Consider the following 24,366-nt stretch of genomic DNA (forward strand, 5'->3'; position numbering starts at 1 on the left):
ATCCTGGGGGGGCACCAGACAGGGAGCAGGAGTCATCCTCCTCTCCCTAATAACTCCGTGCATGTTGTTCCACATCCAGCAATTAGCACGCTGTACGTAATTAACATGCAAATGAGATGATCTACTTAAAAGCCCTACTCAAAGAAAGAGACTCGAGCGGGGGGGGGTGAAGTCTGAAGAGGCCGGGATTTTCCGTTATATTTGCATATTTCCGCTCCGCAAGCAGTGATACCCACCGCTACAGGAACAATGAATGACGGTTAGCCATCGTTAGAGTGCGGGCAGAGGACGGGGGTCTGGCTGGTATTAATGGGGTGGGGGGGTCCGGCCAGTAGTCGTGTACTCTGAGGGCTAGTGAGGGAAACTATGGGCTTTCTGATCAAAACCTTTTCCAAAGAACCCGGGGTTACTTTGCCAACACCACCAATCACCATAGATTGGGAGACGGATATTTGAAAGTCTGAGTTCCTAAGGCACCAACCAGCTGAACTAATTTATTGATCAAGCAGAGCTGTACACTGTGATGTCACGCTGGGAGAGCTGGTCTCGTGTCGAGCGAAGGTTGGTGCCCATAATGTCAGGAAATATTTGCCAAAAATGTGGAGCATGCATGGGTCCAAGTGGACTGGGACTGGGGAGCCACCATGTTGATTTTTACCCCTTTTTACCCCCTTCTATCCCTCGAGGGGCAGCATGTGAACTTTGTCACATTGAGGAGGTCAAAAAGTAAACCGATCAATTAATTAATAAATGAAGAAATGAAAGACGCACTAACTGACATGAAAAGTAAAAAAACCAACTTGTAAACCAAGTTATAAACCCATCCATACATAAACAAAAATATGAATACAGATGCATAAATAAATAAAAAGAGATGACAGCGAGGGGGCACCCACCTCTCCATGTGCACAGTGATGAGGGGCGAGCACAGGTTGGCGGTGGGCTTGGCCAGGCCCAGCGAGAAGATGGCCTCCTGCAGGCGGCACACGGCCACCTCATCCTTGCGCAGGGCCGCCCCGTTCAGGATGTGGAAGAAGGCGGTGCCCGCCTGGTCCGGGATCGACACGTTCTTCTCCTTCACCTCCCGCAGGATTTCCACGGCCTCTGCAAGCGGGGAGACGGGCAGAGAGAGACAAAAACCTGAGCACATGGCCTGGAGACGGGTCAGGGATGAATCTGGGCCATGAAATGTGATGAGGGATCAATCTGTGAATCAGTTTAATTTCTTTTCCTGATCACCAGCATCATCTCCGTTCAGAGGTCATGTGCTGGCGCTGGGAAAGAGCTGGTGTTTAACACGGTTTGCTACAGTTCAGGCCCACAGGGGACTGCAGAACTCACAGGAAAATCACCTGAACGATTCAAATGCTCTGAGAAACTTTTGTGTTGCGTTTTTTTTCCCCCCTCTGTAAGCAGAACGGAAAACAGAAATCCCTCTCCCCGGGGAATAAAGAGAGGTGGAAAAGAGAGAGAGAGAGAGAGAGAGAGAGAGAGAGAGAGAGAGAGAGCGTGCAAGTGACAAGAGAGGCAATGGAGAGGGAGGAGGGTTGAGATGCATAAAAGGCCCTTAGATAATTTCATGTAGTGAAAACAAACTGCTATTAAAACAGCATTTTACACTCAGCAGGAATGCAAATTCTGCCGTATAATGCCAATTTCAAGTTAATTACTACTTGCATTTCTAAACGAGACTACAATTACCAGGCCCCACAATAGCACGGTTTTATCACTTCTTTGCAACTGCGACTACAAATTATAGGTAGGCAGAGTGTGCCCACCGTGCCCTGCCGTGCCCCCGGGCGCCGGCCCACCAGATCAGGCGCCCGCTAAATGGAGGCTTTTATCACGCAGCGCTCACATCTGCCACACAGCACCATTGTCTCCCCCGGCAGATGGTTTGTCACGGGGCCAGATAATTAAGATGTGTTTACACTGTATTTAGAGGCACACTAATGGTCTGATACCGATAGGGTCTGTTTGCACCGCCGATACTAATTATCAGAGCAAAGCCAGCCACAGCGCACCCCGTCCCGAACAAGCGCACGCCAGCGCCGGAGGGTCCAACTGGCATCCCGTTACTGGGCGAGGCGCTGGGCACGGAGGCTGGCAAGAGGGTTGGCGAAAACCTGGGGAAACAGCGGAAAGAGGCAAAGCCAGATGTTCAGTGACACCCAGGGGCTGGGACAGACTGGAGCTGTGAGGGAACGCAATGCTTGTTTTAACGTATATATTACTTAAAAAAAAGTAAGAACGACCATTTCAGTAGCCTCTGAAGGCCTCCGTTTCAGCTGAACTCCCTCAACAAACCGCACTCCTCCTCTACTTCATTAGACCTATTTTGCATTCTTAATTTCCTTTCAAACCCCTGTATAAGGCAACATACTTATAAAAAAAAAAAAAAAAGTCACGTCTAATTAAAAAAAATCTCCACATTTCTAAGATGTGAAAACAAGAAAAAGGGGTTAATTATTCAGATAATTACAGCAATTAGAAGGTTAATTAAGTAATTAAGAGCTCAGCTGAGACAAAAGATACAGGACCCTGAGGAGTTGGGGGGGTTGAGAAACTCTGGTATTTGTTTTTATAATAATCCCTTTATAATAACAGACAATTAAAAGTTATACGAAGCCGGAAACATGCTTTCTGCGGCTTTGGGAAGTCGGAACGGTGTTCTCCTAGACTTTGCCATAAAGATAACGTTAAAGATCTCAGTGTGGGAAAAAGAACATCGGGAGGAGGAAGCACTGGTTTAAGTGGAGTAACGAGGGATCATCAATACTTGAGACAATGCCAAACGAGTGGCCTCTGATCATACTGCCGTTTTCAACCAGGGCACCCCTATTTGTATGCGTGTCTCCAGCTCTCCCTCTCTCCCTCCCTCTCCACACTGGGCCGTGTCTGTTGTTATGCAAACGAGGGACGGACCCGGCACATCTCGATGGCTTAATGTGGCAAAGAGAAACGAGGGGGCGCCTCCTCGGTCACGCGATGCTTGTGAAGGGCTTCCTTTCGTCGTGTGCTCCGCCGGTCTGCAGAGCTGTGGACCGCTTACTCAACTCATTGCGTTGATTATTGTCGGTAACAGATCTAAACAGGAGCCTCTTCTCCTTCATCTTCTCGGAGAACGCCAAGGATACGCCGAAGAGCCCGTTCACATCCAGTACACAGAGCCTGCATTTACTGACTGTGGACTTATTTATTGAAAGACACCAATTAGCAATTAAAAAACATCAATGGCATATTATAGGTGACTCGGGGCACTGGACACAGAATGGCTCTGGGCCAATCAACAGGACGTGCTGTGATTGTGGGAAAAGGTTTTTCAATGTTATTTAAAACAAACTCTTTCCAAATGGAAGTCAAGTTGGCTTGCTGCAAGACAAAGAAAATGCCGTTCAATTTCTTTACAAGAAAATACAAACAAATAACAGTTGAGCACTTAATGTTTCAACAAATTACTATCTGCTCAGAAAAGATTAAAAGCACAAAATGTAATTTAAAGGTTCGTGCAAGCAGGCAATTGTCCTTTTAAAGTTTTAATCTTTACAGTGAGGACGCTGCCAAACAGCTGGACCGGCGTCTCCTCATTTGCCCGAAAGCAGCGGACTCGCTCTGCCAAATTATTAAAATACACTTCTCTTGGGCTTTTAGCTTTAAAAAGCCTTCTGTACCAAGTCTCTCCTCAAACAGCCCTTAAAACAGCTACTGGGTGCGGGACGCTGCAGAGAGAGCACCTCTGGACACTGGGACGCCCGGCTGATGTGGACTGTGTGCACAGAGCAGCCAGGGCGTGGACTGGAGCCCGATCAGTGTTTAGTCTCACAGAGCCACATAGTGTCTCAGCAAGATCAGCCAGCAATCTGTTACTGTCGTTGTTATTGTGCATCGTTGCTCGCAGCGTGGAGTCTGCACCACAGCTAGTCATCAGTACTGGGGAATGTGCCGTCAACCGTGGCTTCCCCGTTCCCTTCCCTTTGGTAAACGCATCCTAAGCTCCAGCCAACGCACTGCAAAGCAGTGTGATGCGACCGCTGGGGCCCGGCGTGGGCGTTGTGTGGCTCGGGTTGGAGGTGCACAAGGCCGCGTGTGGAGAGGCAGACCCCGGCCCACACTACAGCCCCGCCGTCTCGCCGCTCCAGGCCCTTGACCAGGCCGGCTGCTTGACATCCACTCTCGAAAGGGCTGTTGCTCGAGTAATTGGCTTTGTCCCCGTGCACAGACTGAACGTGCTCAATTAGACACATTGCGGAAAGCGCTCACCATTGGCCCCCAGAGGTCTACAGAGGCCACTCAGGATTAAAAACATTAAAAATAATCTAAACATTAAGTGCAAGCCAGGTTTTCATCGGTTTTCTGCCTATCTCTGCTCAAGATACACAGACAATGCCTCCTGATTGTCTAAACGCCACCAGCATCCAAATATATATTTGTATCTTGAATTCATCTAACAACTAACAATGCAGAGTACATTAAGTATATGCATTATATACGTACTACATATAATGTGAATATCACAACTATATTTCACTATATAGATTAGATAGATAGATATACATAACAAATACTAAAGAATATAATGCAAGACAAAGCAGGATCTCAGCTCTTTCTGAAGCAGGGAGAACTGTTTACGGGTTTCATGTCCAAACGTCAGACTTTGGAAAGTACAAAAAAACAAAACCGAAAGAAACAAAGCCATTAGCCGAGGCAGGGTGCACAATCTGTGCCACAAGTCATGATCTTCAAACTCAATTTGGAACGGCTACGTTAATAAAAACGAGCCGCGGAAACACAGAGGCAGTGAGCTGTGCAAATGTAAATGACAAGCTTGCCAAGCCATTAAAACTAATGGCTGGACGGCTGAAGCATCTCTGGTTGAATTCACATGCAAATTTGTATGTGAAATGTTCAAGCACTTTTAGAGACATGATATACCATTAGTAGCAAGACAGATTTTGTAATTCTGTTAAAGTGCCAAGAGTCCTGTAATTTGTGAGCATCATATGCTTATGTCCAAAATGTGCACATGTAGACGTGCAGCGAGATACTGCGGCGCCGCACGGAGACATTTAAAACCCTTTTAAAGCCACTAATAATATTTAAAAAACTAATAAAACCAACCTTTTATATATTTTAATTTCTTAGTGCTCTGGGATTCCATTTCTCACCATTCATTAAAGATGGGGATTCTGCAAAGCTCTGACAGAATGCACTACATTTTTTGTATTCATTATTTTTTCTCCATCGAAACAAAAATATAGAAATTAAAAATGGAACAAATGAAAAAAATATAAAAATCGTATAAAATGGTGACGATCGTGGCATTGTACACTGATGCCCTATTGATCCTGGGGAAGGCAAAACAGACAAGCACTTAATTCTGAGTTTGGTACGGAACCAGGCCAAGGACATTTTGAGGAGCAGAGGAGATACAATTCAAGACCATATTGGTGCTCTCTTCTCACTCAGGCCTATGTCTCTGCTGAACACAGACTGCAAAACTGCACTTTTGTTGGACTATAACAAAGATTCAGAGAGACCACTTTCCAGCGGGAGGTCAGCCATGCGCACAGAGACACGGACGAAGCGGTAATTCCAGAGACTCACCGTCAAGTTGCCCATGCTTGGCCAGAACCTTCACCAGGGTGAAGTATTTATTGGCATCAAGGGCGATGGAGGAGTCCTTTCGGTTGCTGAAACGCAAAGAGAAAAGCTTTAATATTCTGGGAGTTTCAGAAGCACAAGATATTTTAAACCAAGAAGAACACATAACTTCTCCCGAGCTGAAACTTTAAATTCGTGAGAGTAGGTGATCCCGATCTAAAAACAAAGGGTTGCACTTAACTCTTGCGAGAGAGCCGGGTGTTCGGAAGCAGCAACAGAATAAATAAAAAGGATCGAAATCCGAGCTGAAGGTGAACGCAATTAAAGTGCAACTCTGACAGAAGCTCGGCAGAAAGAGCTGTCAGCCCCGGCAACTCGGACCGGCTTCATAAGAGCCAGGGATGGGGGCGGGGGGGGTGTCTCTACATTAATATCTTAATGTATTCCATCGATATGCCTGGCTTGCACTTTAAACATTAATGCAGCGTTAACATGCAGCCTGGGCAAGGGCACCCTACACTCACATCTCCCGTTTCAGGTTGAGCGCTTCCTCGGGGTTGTCGCGGCGGCAGCACAGGTTGATGAGGATGGCGTAGCTGCCGACGGCCATGTCCGCCTCGTGCTCGGCCCGCAGCTCCAGCGCGCGCGCCAGGTTCTGACAGGAGAGAGTGTCAGAGTCGGTTATGTTGTTAAGAAGCCGTAGCCCTGCTCAAACAAAACTAAAAACTCTACAAAGCCGTTTCCCACTGGCAAAAGGAGGGAAGGGAGGCCTACAGAAAACATCACCTAGTGCAAATACCCAAGTCATGACCCACAGGTCAAAGGTAATCATCAGAGCACCGTGCTCTGGAACTGTCAGCAACAGACTTGCTGAATGGTTTATAGATCACACAAACGCAAGAACACTGGGGGAGAAAAAAAAACGTAAATCAACCGCACTCACTGAACTCTCACAAGGAAACAAGTGGTTTGATCACATGACATCACATGCCACGTACATCTGCGGAGGACGTGCTGAACATGTCGCACCAGTGTGATATTTATGAGGACGCCCGTCACCTGTAGCTCAGCAGATCTGCTCAGATCAGACCACAAACCAGCAAACGGCACCAGCAGGCTGTGTATCGGTGCCACACTGTGTTGAGCGTGGGGGGGGATCGCCGAGCGATTCTCTCACAGTTTCACCACTGGGACCGTCGGCACTCCCAGCTCGGATCGGCACCGGGAGCCATTAGTAACTCAGCCTCCAAACCGCGGCGCCGCGGCGCTCCCCGAAGCTTTGTTACCGAACTCTAATGTACTTCTTTGCATTCATTAAAACACAAGGCGCCCCATTAGGCGGACAGGCAATATCTCCCCAAAGCTTTGTGAATGTAAATGACATGCAGAGAGAAGCGCGAGAGCGGACTGCGATTATACTTCTTTCATTATGTACAGTAGACTGAAATCAGACTCCCTATTTTCTCTTTTCCTCAAAGGTAAGAATATAAAGACAGCCCACACATTACAGACTTGTCTAAGAAGTCTATCATTTAATTTTTTTTCTCCTGTAATGTTTAAACAAAGCGGAGTCTCATTTAGACACAGGGAGATCGATTATAGCGGGAGATAAGCCACTATCTTATTTATCCTGTCGTCATTTCATCTCTCTTTGGAGAGTTGAGCCACGGTGGTAGTAAAACGGCAGATGATCCAACCTAACAATTCATTTCACTAGCTATACGTTGCATTTAAAACACTCTGAACTGAAACTAAAACTGTAACGAGAGACAGAACGGCTCAATCGTGTGCCTGCTGGGTACTTAATCTGCAAATCATCTCAGGACTGGGAGGAAAAAAAAAAACTAAAAACCTGGAGCCTCCCGGGGCACTGACAGGGAAACGTCGCAGGCGAAACCACCGCCAAAACGAACGCATGCTGACGGAGCAGCCAGGGGTTACCTCTTCCGCACACAAAGCCAAGATGAGCTGCTTGAGGGTCTCCCTCACTGGCTTGTTCTCGGCCTTCAGTTCTGCCAGCTTGGTCTCCAGGCTAGAAATCTTGAACTCCAGGCCCTGGGGAAAGAGCCACAGCACAGTAAGACCTCAGAGTATCTCAGAGCAAGACAAAGCATAGGCTAGACTTGTCCTAGCCTACCAGAACCCCTTCAGGAAAGACATTTCCTCATCTCTGTATCTCTCTGCACAATCAGAACCCTTTGAAACCGGCCCGTCTCCCTGCCGTGCCGTGACTGGGCTGTGACTGGGAGATAATGAATTCATTAGCTGGGTGCTTTACAAATCAATTACACAGCGATTGATCGGCTGCCCAGAGCATTTTTGAAGTCCCGGGAGAAGTCATAGTTAACCTCAGACCAGAGCGCTGCACCCCGCCAGCCCCCCCGAGCAGAGACCCGCTCACCCTGGGATAGTCAGCGCTGTCTTTCTTCGTCTCATCAACCAGAGGCAGGACGTCCTGAGAAACAAAATGTAAAGAGTGTCCATTTCACTCTACAGTTTGAAGACTGCAAAACAAATTGCAATGAAAAATATACTCACACATCTATGTTTATATAGAGGCATTTGATGGAAAAGCAAACTGTACAGATGTTTAAAAATTAAACACAATTAGATCTTCATAACAGACAGGAGAACAACTCTGTGGTACAGCGTGACGCATCCATCTACTGAACCGTATTGACGATCGTCCTCCCACCCGAGACAGAGGCAAGCCATGTGCAACTACCTGATGCAAGTCCCTGGCAATTTGTCTCTCGTTAATCAGCCCCTCTTACATCACTTTGAACGGAGGAGCAAAGCGGTTTACAAGAGCTCACACACGCCCACAACACAACGACAGCGCCAACGCAGCGCCCTTCGCCCGGCGTCGCTCACCTTGACCAGCTCGGGGACGTGGTAGGAGTCCAGAAGGTTGCAAATCCCTCTGAAAATGCTGGGCAGGATTTTGATATCCTATAAAACAGGGAGAGAGTGAAATTTATTAAAAACTATAATCCTTTTTGTACATGTATACATTCACATATACACAAAAGTGTGCCAGTGTGTGTACAGTGGATAACACCCACATCCTCAAATTGGAAGCTGTAGGCATTCAGGGTAATGTAAGTAGATGGATTATGAACTGGTTGATGTCTAGGAAACAGAGGGTGTCGATTAGAGGAGTCACTTCTAACTGGAGTGAGGTTGTTAGTGGAGTTCCACAGGGATCAGTATTAGGGCCTGTGCTTTTTCTAATCTATATTAATGATCTGGACTCTGGGATAGTTAGCAAACTTGTCAAATTTGCAGATGATACTAAAATAGGTGGCTCAGCAGATACAATCTCGGCAGCACAGGCCTTTAAATCGGCCTTTAAACAGTCCTGTTGAGTATCCTGTGACAAAATCACTCTGTACCAATTTGTCCCACTGGGGGCCAGAAGCCCGTGTTACGCAGTGGGAAGACACCCGAGCAAGAGTCCATGGACAGAGGCCCGTGTGTGCGGCGCCCGGGAACAGTACCGTGCTCTTGAGACCGTGGAGGAACTGCCTCAGCTTGTCCTCCTTGGCCTGCACATCCACCTCCCTCATGCTATCAAACAGGTTGTAGATCAAATAGGCCACAGCTTCTGCAAAGGGGGGGAAGAAAGAACAATCTTCAGGTCACAGACACCAGCGTACAGAGACACACGAGGGCAGGACTAACACGCTCATTATGGGACGGTGGACACTCCTGGCTGCTCTCCATAAACCTGCTGAGGTAGGAAGACCAGTCAGATGTCCCACTGCAGCCCCCGCCTCCCAGAGAAAGGAGTGACAGTAAACCCATTCAGCAACACCTCTTTAAATGGTGGCAGAATGTGGCAAAATTAAGAGAAAACTAATTATCCTTAATCTGGGTCTTGTCAGTTAACAATGACTCGATACACTTATAGAAACATATACCTGGGGACTACAATCTCTTTACCAAATGGGTAGGAAAGGTAAACTATTAAAACCGACTTAGATTATGAGTTTATTGTGGGAACAGATTGTTTTGTTTAGCACATTTATGGAGACACACTCCAGTCAGGACTTTTGCAGCACACCCCCTTTTCAAACAGCCACGCACTTTCAGATTTTACTTTCGAACAACAACGAAAACAACAAGAAAAAAAAAAAAGCAGATCAGCACATTGGCCGCTGTAATCCCTCCAGCCTACGATGACACACAAGGCCGGATTTGCATCCGAGTTACAATGGGAGAAACTGAAACGCTACCAGCGGATCCTTCGGGCGTCTGGCTGTAGCGCTCGTCTCTGTACAGCAGGTCTGTTATCTGCAACGACAGAATAATCACAGTGTGAGCGGGGGGGACAAACGCTGTCTACTGCTCAGGCCTCAGCATAATAACGCGCTTTCCGACCCTGTCACTAATCAGCGGCACGTTATAGCATCTGATGTTTGCGGCGGGGGGGCAGGGAGGGATGCCAACTGGTGTTGCAGCTATGATAACCCACCCCATAAAACCCTGGACGCTTAAGCAATTCCTTCAGGAAGAACATATCTGACGTTATTTTAAGAATATGAAATGGGAGAAATACTCGAGGTCCACTTGAAATAAATCGTTCTACACAACACACCATCGTATGAGCGGGTCTTACTGCAGATACAGGGCTGAGCACACAACACAAGACAGCCTTTCTGACCGCAGCCTTGTCACATTAACACTAAATTACCGCATCGGACTGTTGTCGTGAAAAACACAAAGCGTCACCGAGATCCTGTCGCTGTTATTTGATTACGGTTTACATATCGGCGCGCTGACTTCCTGAACTTCTAATGGGAGAAGGGGCCGGGGGCAGACTGCGGCTTCAAACGCGAGTCACCCTCCCGTGTCCTGACTGATTCTACAGTGAAAAATAAATACAATAAAGAAATTAAATATCACAACATGTACGGTGTATTAAAATTCAAAGCCTCCCGGGGCGACCTCTGCCTTCACACAGAATTGAAACGCGCACGACTGCGACGGCTGGGAAGTGTGGCGATACGCAGCGAGTGGATTTTGAATCGGGGGGCCGCGTGCCCGGGGGCTGGTGCAGAGCCGAGTGTCGCCCCGCACAGCCGGCCGCTGGGCACAGGCCAGGCGAGAGGGCAGGCAGCCGGCCGCCAGTAAAGCGGGAAGCCGCTCACGCAGGGCAACAGGCCCGTACGTTCGGAGCGGGGGAACCGTAATTGATTCGAGTGTTTTTCCTCTTCGATCACTGCAGTCTTTTGTTTTGCGTCAGCAGGACCACAGGGCAGCGGGTCATCCAGGCTCTGGCAAAGAGTGAAATTCAGCAACTGAACGCGACAACATTTCTACAATAATCTTTAAAAAACGAACAGTTTGTTTTTCTTTTTGTAAATGCATTAAAAAGTTTGTGAATAAATATTACCAAATCTAAATGTAGGATCATTAAAAAGATTAAAATCAAATTTTATATATATATATATATATATATATATATATATATATATATATATATATATATATATATATATATATATATATATATACACATACACACACACACACACACACACACAAACTTATAGATATAATTGACTGGTTTTACCTTATATAAGACCCTCTGTGCCTAATGGTTTATTTCATCTTTATTTAATATTTTATTTTAGTTCATTTCAACTGTCAAAGGTCTATTTAATTATTTTTCTTTTATTTGCTGTACGTTTGTTGTACGTTTACCACTCTGTAAAGCCCTCAGTGGCAACCCTGCGAAGGGTGCTATACAAATAAAAATTGATTGATAGATATAGACCTGATATTCCTTTCTGCCATTTCACTCCTCAATGAGAAAATATCATACAACTATAACTAACTGAATTAATATCCAGCTGAGAAGTACAACACATCCCACGAAAAGCCCTTGAGAGACAGAGAGAGAGGTATGTAGCCATGCCGGGCACAGAGGAGAGGTCCCAAGAGAGAGAGAAGACGCTGCAGACACCTCCGCACTGAGCCCGGCCCGGCCCCCGCCGTCGCCTCACCGCCCTGCCTGTCAGACCCGCTCCACTCGAACGGCTCTCGACAAACCGCTGTATCAGCAGCCCCCCCACTGCCCAGACGCGGTCTAAATAAACTCAGGTGCCATCATCGCTCGAGAGAACTGACGGCTGCGGTTACAAGAGCCTGACGTATCCGTTTCTGTTCTCGTTTACGCCAGCGGCTTTAGGACTGGAGGACAGTGGCCACAGAAACACACAAGTAACTACAAAGATTAATATATAGGTTTTATTTAACACACTTTTCCGTAATTAATAACGTTTCTCCCATCATTCGCTGAGAAAAAGAAATGCAGCACCAGACCAAGCTCGGGTTGGAGACGTTTCCTTTTCATGATATTTCTCTCTATTGAAAACAAATCTTCCTATGAGGCGTTTAAACGATACCAGAATGTTTTAATCATTTTATAAACCTCTCGAATGTAAACCATTTAACGCAACCTCAATACTTCAACACCTGTCTACATTAAAAACCGACTGTGGTTAGAGGCGGTTGTATTTTGACGGCAGACTGAAGGGAAAGGAGAGGAAATGACAGGCTGGAGATAACAGAGCAGATATCTGAGGAAAACGCTTAAAAGGGAGTGTCCGTTTTCACCATTAAATCATCCACAAAGACATCAGTCAAACAAGGTGTCTAATCTGGACAGAAAGCCTTGCCCTGAGAACCGGGAGATGAGTATTAGCACAGCATCTGACATCTCTGGCAGAGGAGCGCAGTCTTACCTTGACCATGGACTCCACATCGTCACTCCTGCAGGGGGCAGCAGAGAATAAGGAATCAGCAAAAACAGCAGGAGAAAGACAGTTTCACATTTCTGAGCAAAGGAAACAAAATATCATCTAGATTCCTGCACGGGACGGGCTGAGAGACTTGATCAGGGTGGCCAGGCAGCATATTTTGAGATTCCGTTCAAAAGGTGGCACCCATGTTAGCGAAACCTCTTCTCTAGATGCCGTTTTTTCAATTGTTCGTTTCTTTTCCGTGCATCTACGATCTAATCGCCGCCCCCGGTCGTGGAAAACGAACGTACGGCTGTGACTCCCGGCTGCGCGGTGCAGACGGACCGACGCCTATGAACATCAAATGCACAACTGCACTGGACCTCTGGAAACAGTGGATAAACAATTACACAAATACGTGAATAAATAAAGGAAAGCAGCCAAACCACTACCTCTACTTGGGGCACGGCAGGATTTTGAAAGCTAACATTTATTTATTTATGTACTGCTCTGGTCAGCTTGTTTCAGAGAAGGAACAATACTTCTAAACCCAATTACCGAATTAACCTCTCCCCCGTTGCGACCTTGCCGCTGACACGCACCGGTCAAAACACGCAGAGCCGGTTCCCTGACAGCCCCAGACTGACACGCAATTACACGGCCAGACAGCCTCCGCTCACGATGAAACCTCTGCGCTCATATCCGAGGGAAATGGGAGCAGACATGACGGGAAGCCTCTCTTTCAGGACATTTTAAGTGATACTTAACCGACCGATCCAATCCACAAACTGCAATCATCCACTCATTCATGGCACTATCTATAGTAGCATAAGTATACTCTGTACCGACACCGAAAAGAGAAAGCTTGAAAGAGATTTAACTTGCATATCATGTCAAAAATAAACTTGGATATAGTAAATAGGAGACATATGAAACACATTGTCGTTTTGGGGATTTTGTGTTGCTAAACGAGTGCACCGCTCACCGAAGTGAAGTCAAACTCGCCTTGAAGCCCGTCTGACACTCCGGCCCGAGCGCTCGCTAATATTATACAACTTCCCAGCTGCCACCTGTCCGCTCGCGTGTTCTCATGCGCCCGTCAAGCCCAGGGGTCCGAATTAAAACCAATAACGACAAACAACAGCAAGAACACCGACAGCCTAGCCGGGTATCTCGGGTCACGCAGAGGGACACCATTTGCATATTGACATCAACATCCGGAGGCGGTGGAGGAGAGCGCGTGCATTTGCATTCGGCTGCTGCTCCTCCCGGCCGGGCCTGGAGCCGCGGCACGCATCCATATGCATGGGCCGGTTAGCATCGGCGCCACACCAGTGCCGGCACAGCCTGGCACAGCCTCCCGTTCACACGCGGACATTTAGAGGTGAAAGCAGACGAACAAGTCAGTTTCTTCGTGTGTGTGTAGCCTTTTCTGTTTGTCAAACAAACAAAACTATTCTCATCCTCAGCCTATCAGCGATCATCGGTGTTGGGGCATTTCCTCACACAATTGCCCCCACGATGATGTTTCCCCCCCTCCCGTCTTCAATCTCTCACCAGCCACGATGCCAGATAATTTTCTTCATCCTGCCCCTGTAAAAACCTTCTTTAACAGCTTAATACGTTCATAGTCGAGAGGAGGTTTGGCGACAAAGATCTCAAGCGCCAGGCGACTACGAAAACATGCCAGTGAAAACGAGCACAAGCACACCGGGCGTGCCAGACCCAGGGGGGTGCCATCGGCTCCTGCGGGAGGCTGGTCTCCCACAGGAGCGGGGGCACGCCCTCCGATCTCCGGGGTCCCCTTATCCTTGTGCGCCCTTGTGTATCCTCGTCTTACCTGCGGAAGCCCTGGAGGAGGCTGCTGCGGAAAGCGCTCAGATCAAGGGCCGGGAAGGTGGGAGACGACACTGCCGGGAGGGGAGAGGAAGAGGGACAGAAGATTAGTTTCGGGCGAGAGTCTGTGACCCACCCCACGTCCTAAACAGGCGGACGGCCCTGTTCCCGGCTGCTTGTCGGCAGGATCGGCTCGCTCGTGCTGCCGAGACGTTGGGCCGGTTGCGCTAGTCAGACTGTAAACACACGGGGGGTAGCTTGTGTCCTATCGCTGTCCTGGGGCGAACGTGGATTGCAACGGTACCAACAATCCTGATAGAAAACCTGCCTCATACGTTCAGACTCATCAATTCAGTTGTGTCTCGGGAACCAAAAAAAAAAAAAGTTTGTGCGATTCCTTTCCTGAAAACCCCTCTCTCTCTCTCTCTCTCTCTCCTGACACTCGCGTTTCTGACAAGTAAGCAAAGGCTGAGCGGAGAGGGATCTGCCGTCAGCTCCTGTCCTCCTGCCACACGGAAGCGAGGGCTGAAGCCGACACTCTCCGACAGGCCGAGCCGCACCTGCCCGTCGCAGATGTGGCTAACGGGAGCCGACACTGTGCCCTCGCGTTAGCCGGGGCATCGCTTTCACTCCCGGCGCGGTGACAACAGGGGACGGGAATTCGCTGCGGAAGAGTGGCCCGGCTGAAACACCGACAGCACCCTGCCAAGGTGAGGAGGCAGCGCCCGGCGAACTCATTTGTAGCATGAGGAGGGATTAAAATAAACTCAAAGGGCGTTTATGATTGGCTGAGCACGGAGAGTTATAGAAAAATGATCAGGCTCCATTTTTGTTTAAAAGCTGAAGGGTTCATGCATCGCGGGGAGGAGGATCACGTTTTGGTCCTTCCATAGGTGGGCGTGTCGCGGGCCGGGCCGGTTCTACTCACGCATGGCGAGGACGCTGCTCAGACGCCCACTGGCCGCCTCGGACTTCAGCTGCGACGAGGAGAACCCCTCCATGTCGACGCTGCACCCGTTCTCCTGCAAGAACAGTCAACCCGGAGCTCAAAACGGGCCCTCGACACACACACAAACTGCAGTGCACAGGTACCATACAGACAGACACACGCATGATCACCACACATTAAGTGCTACATAAATAAAGATATTACTGATGCAGAGCACAATTACTGCACAGCCTAGCAGATAGCAGCGTCAGCCGAGATGCTTTCCGACTGACGCTCAGCTCCGCAGGACATTCGCTGCCGCCCAGATCGGTCCCGTCCATACCTGCAGGGCGGCCTGGGCGCGCTCCAGGCTGGGGAAGGTGGGCAGGATGTAGTCCGAGTAGGTGTCCACATCGGGCTGCAGGCCCAGCTCCTGCATGGCCTTGAGCACCGCGAGGGTCCCTGTGGGGAGAGCGGGCGATAGAGCATGGTCAGAACTCGGGGAGGCACGGTGGGGGCAAGACAAATAAAAAAGGATGATTTCTCAAACTAAATAAAAGCAAAGAGAAATGTTTTTTGGCTCTAGACAGGGAGTGCCGGTCTCCGGTGTGTCACGAACCTCCCAGGCTGCGCAATAACGGCGCGATTGGTTGTCCGTTTGTTGGTTTCCCTTTATAAACATTCTTTGAACACACGGAGGCAACTTAAACTTAAAGACCTTCAGCTGACAAAGAAAACAGGGTATCCTACACCTGAGAGCCAACAGACTATTAATCTCATATGGCGTTATGAATTGGGAGGGACACGCGCCCTTTACAAAAATGTCGTCTCAAACTATTTTGGAAATGTACCAAACGGGAAGGTGTTTTGTTTAGATTGTTTAGCACAGCACAGGTAGAGCTCAGCCCGTCTGCTGGTTTTCTGAATCGTTTCCCAGGCTCCCGGGTCAGTCCGCACTCGCTTCAGGAAACCTCACCAACTCCCACTGCGCCGTACCCTCCCCCTCTCTCTCTTTCTGCAGCCATGAATGAAAACCGGATCCCCAATACTCGCACCCAGCTAAATAAATCATCACGTTGCTTTTATACACTGTTAAAACAAGTGTTTGCAGGTAAAAGCCTCGGCGCAGAAGACTGGGGCCGACAGAGGAACCACACATGACGGAGCACGTTAAACAGATGGAGCGTGTCTAACGGCATGAAAACACGGCACCTGGATACACAGCGCGGGTTTGTCAATGAACGGCTATACGCGGCACACGTGTCTCTCTCTCTCTCTCTCTCTCGGCACACCTCGGCTCCGGAGGAGAGCGACCGCGTCCGCAGGGCAGATCTCGCCACTTACACCTGCTTTCCCCGTGTCGAGAACCGAACTCCGTGTCTCACCAGAACCCAGTGTCAGGGGAAATCAAAACTGAGGCTGAATATGTCAACATTTTACCAAATATCCTGATAATAAGGGAAGATATATTAATCTTCAGCCATGAAATACCAGAGAAAAGATTATATATAAGATGTATTATGTTATATATTATATACACACACACACTTCTTAGAACCAGTTACCAAGTTGTGGAGATTTATTTTGCATGCAGTGCGATTCACTACACATTCGTCACACCCAACGCACAATTTGGATGTGGATTAAAACCTGTCTGTCTTCAGAACTGGGTTTCCCCGAACATTGATGGGAGGTGGAGTCCAGACCTAAAGTTCAGACCTTTTCACCGCTAATCTCGGGCCGACTAAAACACCAAACCCATTCAGCAGGTCTGGCCCCGGTCGTGAGAGAAGCCGCGACCTTCACATTCTTCACCGCGGCCGGTTAACGAAGCACGCACCCCCCCGGCTGAGAGGGGGCGAAAAGGAAAACTGCTTCTCGGGAGTTGAGTTACGCAAGTGCAAAATGCCCTTCAAGAAAACTCCCGTCACACAACTTTCCTCCCTGGGCACAGGTTGCCGTAATTTAAAATGAAAATCACAGTGGAGCGGCGGTGTATTATTTATTTAATTGTTTGTGACGACTGGCGCGCTCGGATTCAGAGCTCCGCGTTAAACCCGGAGACGACATCGACTTGGCAAGCCTGCCGTCCCTGCTGCCTGGTGGGAGACTCAGTTTAATCCTGAGCGCCAAACATAAAAGCCTCTTCACAGCAAGGGGAGGCATCGAGAACTGCGCTTGTACCATGTCAGAAGCAATAAGGAGGCCGCGCCGCTCCGAGGTGACATGTCACAGCACTGCGGGCGGCTCCAACAAAACAGCATATGCTTCCTCAACTTGTCTCCCATATCCACGCCTCATCAAAATGCAAAGTTTCCTTAAAACCCCGTCTCTGCCCCCGAGTGCCACCTGTAGAAAAATGACACAGCTCTCAATATTTTATGCCGTGCACAACGGTGCGAGTAATCTAAAGTGAATTCCCTTTGAGCACTTGCATTTACATGAAATCAAGTCACTCCACATCAGTCACAGCACCTCGGCAGCCCGGCCCACGAAAACGACGCTCCATTTCCCCCCGTTCCACTGGCCCAAACGCACCCCGAGAAGAGCGCGTGCATCTTTCATGAGAGGAGGAGAGAAATAAATAAATAAATGTAAAAAAGTAAAATATGGGCACATTTGGACGGGTAAAGTCAGTTTTTGCTTGCTTTAAGCGGCGGAACAAGCAAACGCATGTTTAGGATGTGATCGGCCCGGCCGGGGTTAACCCTCGTCTCGCCGGGAGGCCGGAGACGACACCAGAAACGGGGCGAATGAAATAAACTGCCTTTTCCAGTAGACCAGACCTGACGCAAGATAACTAATTCATAATGAACCACAGAGCCCCACACTAATCAGTGGTCTTAGATATTTACTTTATAGCATTTCTTTTTAAATTGTAAGCTGTTTATTTATATTTTATTATGATGTCATTCAAGGAGATTGCCTGAAACAAACAAACCAAATAAATAAATATTTAATACTTAAAATAAATTCCGAAATCAGCTTATTGACACAGGAAGCTCATCCACTCTTCTGCGCTTAAACGGTCTCATCCCTCATCGCTATCTACGAAGACCTCTACGTTGTCGGGCATCTCTTTCCGACTCTCCTTCTCTGGGGACGGATTCTGAACGGCAACACCCCGACAGGCCCTGCCAGCACCCGGGTGGTACTTGCGTGACGACCTCCGACCCTCCGCCCGAGGCCCTGCTCTCCACGGGGCGCTACAATTTAGCCGGCACTGCCACGGAGCCTCCCAGCCCCCTCGCCCCAGGGCAGGCTAAAGGCCACACCGTTGCCTCCACACCCCGGGGAGAGGAAGCCCATCAGACAACACACGCACACGCACACAGTCCACAGACAAGGGACTTGTTTTAAAACACCACCTGAACTCGGCCAAGCAAAGTCCTTATAGAGAAGATATATATATCTAAAACCAAAAGCTTGCCATGCTCTCCAGAAGTTGGTATTAATGTGAAATCTCAAAATGCTCTGATTGCTGCTGCACAGAAACCCGTGCCAATCCAGGCTTATTTTCACCCCCCCCTGTAGTTCATGCCAGTGTGACTTAAGGGACCCCTCCCACCCACGGCTTGTCACTAAACACCAGCTTGACGCTTCGTGCAGGCAGAGACGAGGGGAGCCCGGCGCGGTGAAGAGCGGCCCTTCGCCGGCTAGTCAGCGCCTGCCACCCGATCCTGTGTCACAACACACGGTCAGCCGCGCTCTGGGACCGCCCACCGATGCACACGCTCGCACACGCCTGCTCCCAGGGAGACAGTCCACCCCAGCTGCACTTTGCACGTCTCGTGTCGCTCGGCAGGGGGGTCGCAGGGATCTGTTCACCAATTATCTCTGACATTGAGATCAACATTGTGGTGCCATGGAATTGTTCCCTGTTGTTCCCTTTTCTTTAAAGAATAAATATCCTGTATATTACCCCCAGAACACAAAAAAAATATATATTAAACGCATGAGACAGCCGCTGCTTTCGCCAAAATGCTTCCGAAGTATTCCGAGACGCACCTTCGACGTTCTTGTCCTTCTGGTGCCGAGTGAGCAGGGGCCAGAAGTAGTGCTGTCTCACCGGCAGGCCTTGCTCCTTCATCTTCTTCATCAGCTCCACCGCCAGCCCTGCAGGACAGACGCCACGCAGCCATTAGCCCCACTCGGGACCCACTGTCCCCCACCACCCCCCGAGACACCACGCCGTACCGGTCTTCTTGGCATCCAGAGCGCAGTACAGCGTGAAGTGCAGAGCCGACGAGTGCAGGTTGGACTCCTGCAGGTCTTTGCAGAACTGCAGCAACTTCTCCAATGGCTGGGGGGCACAGGAAGAAGAACGAGACTGTTTTACAACCCCACCGGGAATTCAGAGCCAGACCAGCCTGTGGTAAAACTGCTGACCTTTGGCTTCGGCTCAGAAAATGGTGCCAAGCCAGCAGAGGCCAATTTCGGCTTTATAATTAGTCATAACACCACCACCACCGTTCTTGGCTGTGGGACATTAACACGAGAGGACCCACCTTGTCCATGTTGACACAGTGGCGGAGGAAGAAGTTGCCCAGGTCGGGGGAGTCTGTGCTCTGGTTCTCCGCGTGCAGTGTGGGGAAGGTCTTCAGCACCTGGAAGGCCGTGTCCTCCTGGCCCTGAGTGATCAAGCTCAGACACAGGTTCATGGCATCTGCAGACAGAGGGTGGGGGGGGGGAGCACACAGTGTTCGGTGAAATAAAGAAGCCGCTTTGTACGGAGACAGGAGGAGGAGGAACGGCGTCTCTCCTGGGGGGACGGGGACGTACCAGGCACGTATCCGCGGTCATGTCTCATGCGCTCCACCACCTCGGGCACGTGCTGGTGATGCCCGGCTTTGGCCAGCGTGAAGATGATCTCCATGAGGTCCCGGTCCATCAGGCTGGCCTCCGTCTTCTCCACAGTCTCCAGGGCCTGTGGACAACGGGCACACAGACGGGGTTAACGCTGCACCTGAATACAGTCTACGCACGGGCAACGCAGGACAGCGGCGTGGACTTGGGCTTTGCCATACTGCGCCGGCACCGTGTCCCAGGGGCAAGACAGCGGTGTCGGAGGATTTCAGAATGGACAGAGAGGAGGGCGGGAGAGGGCGTCTCACCTGGGTGATCTTGTCCATTTGGCCCTTCTCTGCGTAGGCCTTCAGCAGAGCCAGGTAGGTGTCCGGGCCTGGCTCTATGCCCGCCGCCGTCATCACCGACAGGATGTTCTCTGCACTCCCCATGTCCCTGCACACGGTCATCAAAACAGACACACCGTCACACGCCAAAGAAATACTCACTGTCACCCACAACAAAAACACAGACACGCAGAGATGCTCGAGTACCCTAGCACCACAAAACTTGAATTATAGGAAAACAGAAATGCCGCACAGTGCGTCCACAGGTTTCCTGCCCGGCAGAGCGGCCAGTCTTCAGACACAGCACTCACTCACCCTGCGCGGGCGTGGCCGGTGACGAGGGAGTTGAAGACGGCCTCCGTGATCGGTAGGTCTTTACTCTTCATGAAGCCCAGGATCTTACTGCAACGAGACAGACGCACACGCTCAGGCTACACACATCTGTCAGAAGAGGAGTTATTTACAGTTCCCCCAACAGAAATACGGTGTAAATCGACTCCACAGGCACGCGTACCTGGCACCATCGATGTCTCCCTCCTGGCAAAAGGCCGCGATGAGTCTTTGATAAGTCACCTAACAGGAAGACAGAGAAAAGGATGAGTCAGCGGGCTCAGCGTCGCATTGTCTAGGCTGCTCTCCTCATCGACAAAGAGGAAACCGTGTCGTTGGCTGAGCGGGACGGCCGCACTCACCCTGTTGGGCTGCACTCTTGCCGCCTCCATCTTGGCGAGGAACTCCGTGGGGGAGAACTTGAAGTCGTTCTGCAGGTAGACCTTGAGCAGCGCGTTGTAGTGGCTGGCGTCGTACACGGCACCTGGACGCAGCGCAGACAACACCACGTCATTGGGAAAGCCCAGCCCACTCTCCACAGCGCACACACACACAAACGCACCACTGACACATCAATTAACACTTCAATCCAGCTAAGTTCACTCATCCTACTGGAGTGAAACCTGTCCTGACTCGGGTTAAGATTCCCAGTTCTGCTGAAAGTCCAGTCTTTCCCTTTACTGGCGGTAAACATGTGAAATAACTTCCGCAGAACCACTTACTCTGCCTGAAGACATCTATACATTCAATTATCTTATTACAGTCTGATTTGTGTATATCCACAGACTCTGCGCACTCTGAATGTCCCCCCACATCCGTACCCAGCTCCTGCAGCTTGTCCCAGATGCGGTGCACCAGCTCCGTGCGCTCGGACAGCTGCATCTCGGGCAGGAGGGAGCCGCAGCTGCGCAGGAGGAGCAGGGCCTGGTTCCCACTGGGCGACCCTGCGGACGAGAAACAGGAACGGAGTCAACACCGGCACGGCCATCACCACAGCGGGAAGAGGAGTGCCGTGCGGGACAGGGGCCTAGCAGCATGGCCCCCCGGGGGACGTACCTGCGCGGCAGATGTCGTGGAAGATCCTCAGCAGCAGCGTCTTGGTGATGCGGCCGGTGCGGCGCACGGAGCCGTCCAGCTTGCTGAGGGCCCAGTCGAACTGCTGGGCCTGCCTGGAGCGCACCGCCGAGCCCGGCTCCTCTTGGGAGATGCCGCGCTGCTCTGGTGCCAGGCCAAACGGACGCACGGCGCCCACCTGCCACCGGCACCTGGGGGCGGCAACCATCATATTGTCAACATGGAACAGGGAGCACATGGTTCAAACAATACCTGCTCAAATTCAACATGGAGGGTGTGGGTTATTTCCTTCCACTGATGCACAGTTACTGAACGCTACTATAATCATAGGAGGGAAGGAAAACACTGGGGAACAGAGCTAGGACTGAGCTTTGACCTTCCCTGACCTCTGAACCCCAGACATGGCAGCTCACACTACTGCCCCTGCACTTGCAATTCATAACGTCTCTGCAGAGTAGTATTGCACTCAACAAACAGCGGGGATTCACACACAGCGGGAATGGCCTCCTGGCTTCAGTTGGCCATCATGTCAACATGAAGGTAACCTCAATGAAACCATCAGTGATCCTCAGCCAGGTTACACAACCCGGCGCTACCCCTTTATGCAACCTCCTCTCGTCATCCATAATTCAGACTATCCTGCATCACTTTATGTGCCGGCGTCGGGAATCACGGCCTGTGCACCAGCAGCCCCGGTGATATTGTGTCTGTGCGCCTCACAGGCAGCGTGGGCTCCAGCCGCGGAGTGCGTTACCTGTTCACGCCGAGTGCGGACGCCAGACCCGCCCGACAAACGCCCGTCCCTCGGCCGCTGATGGTCAGGCAGCGCAGCTGGGCAAAGGCAGCTCCATTCGCCCTCCCGCTGCTGAGCTGCAGTAAAGAGTTGGGTGAGATTTTCACCAGCCGGGCCGACCTCAAGAGCGCAGCCATGTTGATCCTGGACAGTGTGGCGAGAAGGGCATCCGCACCATGTGACACATTCCGCGCACCGGGCGAGCGCACTGTGGATCTGGAGGGGGGGAGACAGATGTGACAGCGGCTCAAGCTCGTAATACAGATACACACTTTGATCTTTTTGACTAGTCTGTGTTTAATTATAATTGAAAACTGTAACAACATGTGTGATAATCTTATTGAATTCATATTATTTCGTTTTTGTTAATTCGGTGTTGCTGAATCCCCCCGTATAGTATGGTTATCCATCTGCTCCTATTTAAATGTGGATTTCCCTGCGTTTTCTGTTCGTCAGTGAAATGTTGTCATTACATCTGATAAAGGCTGCAGAGAGTCTACAGGCTTAAAAACGTCCACATTAAGGCGTGATTTCGCTTATTTAATTCACTCCCCAACCCGCACGGAAAGAACGACGAAAAAACGAAATAGACCAAAACGGCGTGAGAAAGAAAATGTAGCATTAAACCCCGGGAATTTACAGTTGGACAACCAGAAACCAACGTGTGTTGTCCTTCCAAAAGTGCAGAAGCATGAGTGGTGAAATATTTATTTTTTAATATAAGGATAGTAGTGTACATAAACATATCAAACAATTATACTATCTAAATATATATTTATTTATTTAATATAAATTGCATTGAATTATTGTATTCGGCTGCCATCGCTTGCGGTGATGTAGAAACGCACTTCCGCTGGAAACCGGAAGGTGGCGCTGTCGTCACAGAGAACCGAGACTAGTCGCTCTTCCTTTAACGTGCAAATGTAGAGGATGCGTCTGAATTACATTTGGTTTCTAATGCATTATAACATTTGCATGAATGAACAGAAGTGGCATTTACATATATAAACCACAGTTTGTTTTGCACGGATTTTGCCAGAGGTTTATACTGTATTGTTAACTGTACAGTAATGTGTCTGATTCCTTCATGTGGAGCACATCTGGTGCAGCAGACCCGAGACACATTAACTGCTCTCCTGCCCCACAGATGTGTAAATGCATGCATCTGAAAGCTGCACTTTCTGCTGCACACGTTATATAACTTCACGTGTGCTGACTGCAGCGTTGTGTGGGGTCTAGAGGAACAGTCAAGACAGTTAACATTTTGCCAGAGCTGGCAGGGGGAGTCCTGCCTGCTGCCTGTCCTCAGCGCTGACCCGGAGACGGCACCCTGTTCTGCTCAGTAAATATTGTCCGGGGCGACAGATGGGTTCCCGCGATGCGCTCGGATGTGGGGAAAGGTTAGACAGGTGGGGGGCTGCCAGGCTGGGTAAGAACGGGGTCTCAGACACTCAGTGGAGCTGAGTGGACCCTGTGGTGCGTCAAGACTGGGGACGCCCGTCGGAGCAGACACACACCATGCCGCTCCTGTTCTCACTGGTGACAGACTCCCCCACTGCCCGCACACACACACACACACACAACTCCAGCACGGCCCAGGGCAGGACACAGCCCTCGTGAGTGACACTGAGCAACCTCCGAGCTGCCAAGGACGTCTGGCACAGCTGGCCACACCAGCAGGCTCCGGCCTGGCACTGGGGAGGAAGGGGCGCAGGGGACAGGGCGGCAGGCAGGTGGCACAAGCGACAGCCGCCTCACCGGGCCAGGAGCTGCCAGACGCTGTTATCGAACGCCTCTGGAGACGAACGGGACTCATGAGCCGGAAACCCAGACGCCCAGCAGAAACACACAGCTAAAGCCACGCAAAGGAGGACTTAAGACACGTGTTTTAATCAGAGAATTATAATAATCTCGTGAATCTTG

The 24,366-nt window shown here is 49.9% G+C and overlaps 1 protein-coding gene across 1 annotated transcript in view; it reads right to left on the minus strand.

Annotated features, from left to right (window-relative positions):
* The window catches only part of lrpprc (leucine-rich pentatricopeptide repeat containing), a 45,728-nt gene extending 23,112 nt beyond the window's left edge, over positions 1-22,616 (minus strand). Inside the window, exons 1-23 of the mRNA XM_066696484.1 lie at positions 22,405-22,616; positions 21,633-21,841; positions 21,398-21,520; positions 20,939-21,060; positions 20,761-20,819; positions 20,562-20,648; positions 20,229-20,355; positions 19,897-20,041; positions 19,623-19,780; positions 19,312-19,417; positions 19,123-19,230; positions 15,458-15,576; positions 15,115-15,208; positions 14,191-14,260; positions 12,354-12,381; positions 9,840-9,897; positions 9,102-9,208; positions 8,476-8,553; positions 8,003-8,056; positions 7,543-7,656; positions 6,126-6,256; positions 5,605-5,690; positions 897-1,104 (exon numbers count right to left, since the gene is read on the minus strand). Coding sequence (XP_066552581.1) covers positions 897-1,104; positions 5,605-5,690; positions 6,126-6,256; positions 7,543-7,656; positions 8,003-8,056; positions 8,476-8,553; positions 9,102-9,208; positions 9,840-9,897; positions 12,354-12,381; positions 14,191-14,260; positions 15,115-15,208; positions 15,458-15,576; positions 19,123-19,230; positions 19,312-19,417; positions 19,623-19,780; positions 19,897-20,041; positions 20,229-20,355; positions 20,562-20,648; positions 20,761-20,819; positions 20,939-21,060; positions 21,398-21,520; positions 21,633-21,841; positions 22,405-22,580 — 2,567 coding nt within the window. The 5' untranslated portion in view covers positions 22,581-22,616. The remainder of the gene's footprint in view (positions 1-896; positions 1,105-5,604; positions 5,691-6,125; positions 6,257-7,542; positions 7,657-8,002; positions 8,057-8,475; positions 8,554-9,101; positions 9,209-9,839; positions 9,898-12,353; positions 12,382-14,190; positions 14,261-15,114; positions 15,209-15,457; positions 15,577-19,122; positions 19,231-19,311; positions 19,418-19,622; positions 19,781-19,896; positions 20,042-20,228; positions 20,356-20,561; positions 20,649-20,760; positions 20,820-20,938; positions 21,061-21,397; positions 21,521-21,632; positions 21,842-22,404) is intronic.
* Positions 22,617-24,366: the final 1,750 nt, after the last annotated feature.

The sequence above is a fragment of the Amia ocellicauda genome, chromosome 23 (genome assembly GCF_036373705.1).
Source record: "Amia ocellicauda isolate fAmiCal2 chromosome 23, fAmiCal2.hap1, whole genome shotgun sequence".
NCBI classification, from domain to species: Eukaryota; Metazoa; Chordata; class Actinopteri; order Amiiformes; family Amiidae; genus Amia; species Amia ocellicauda.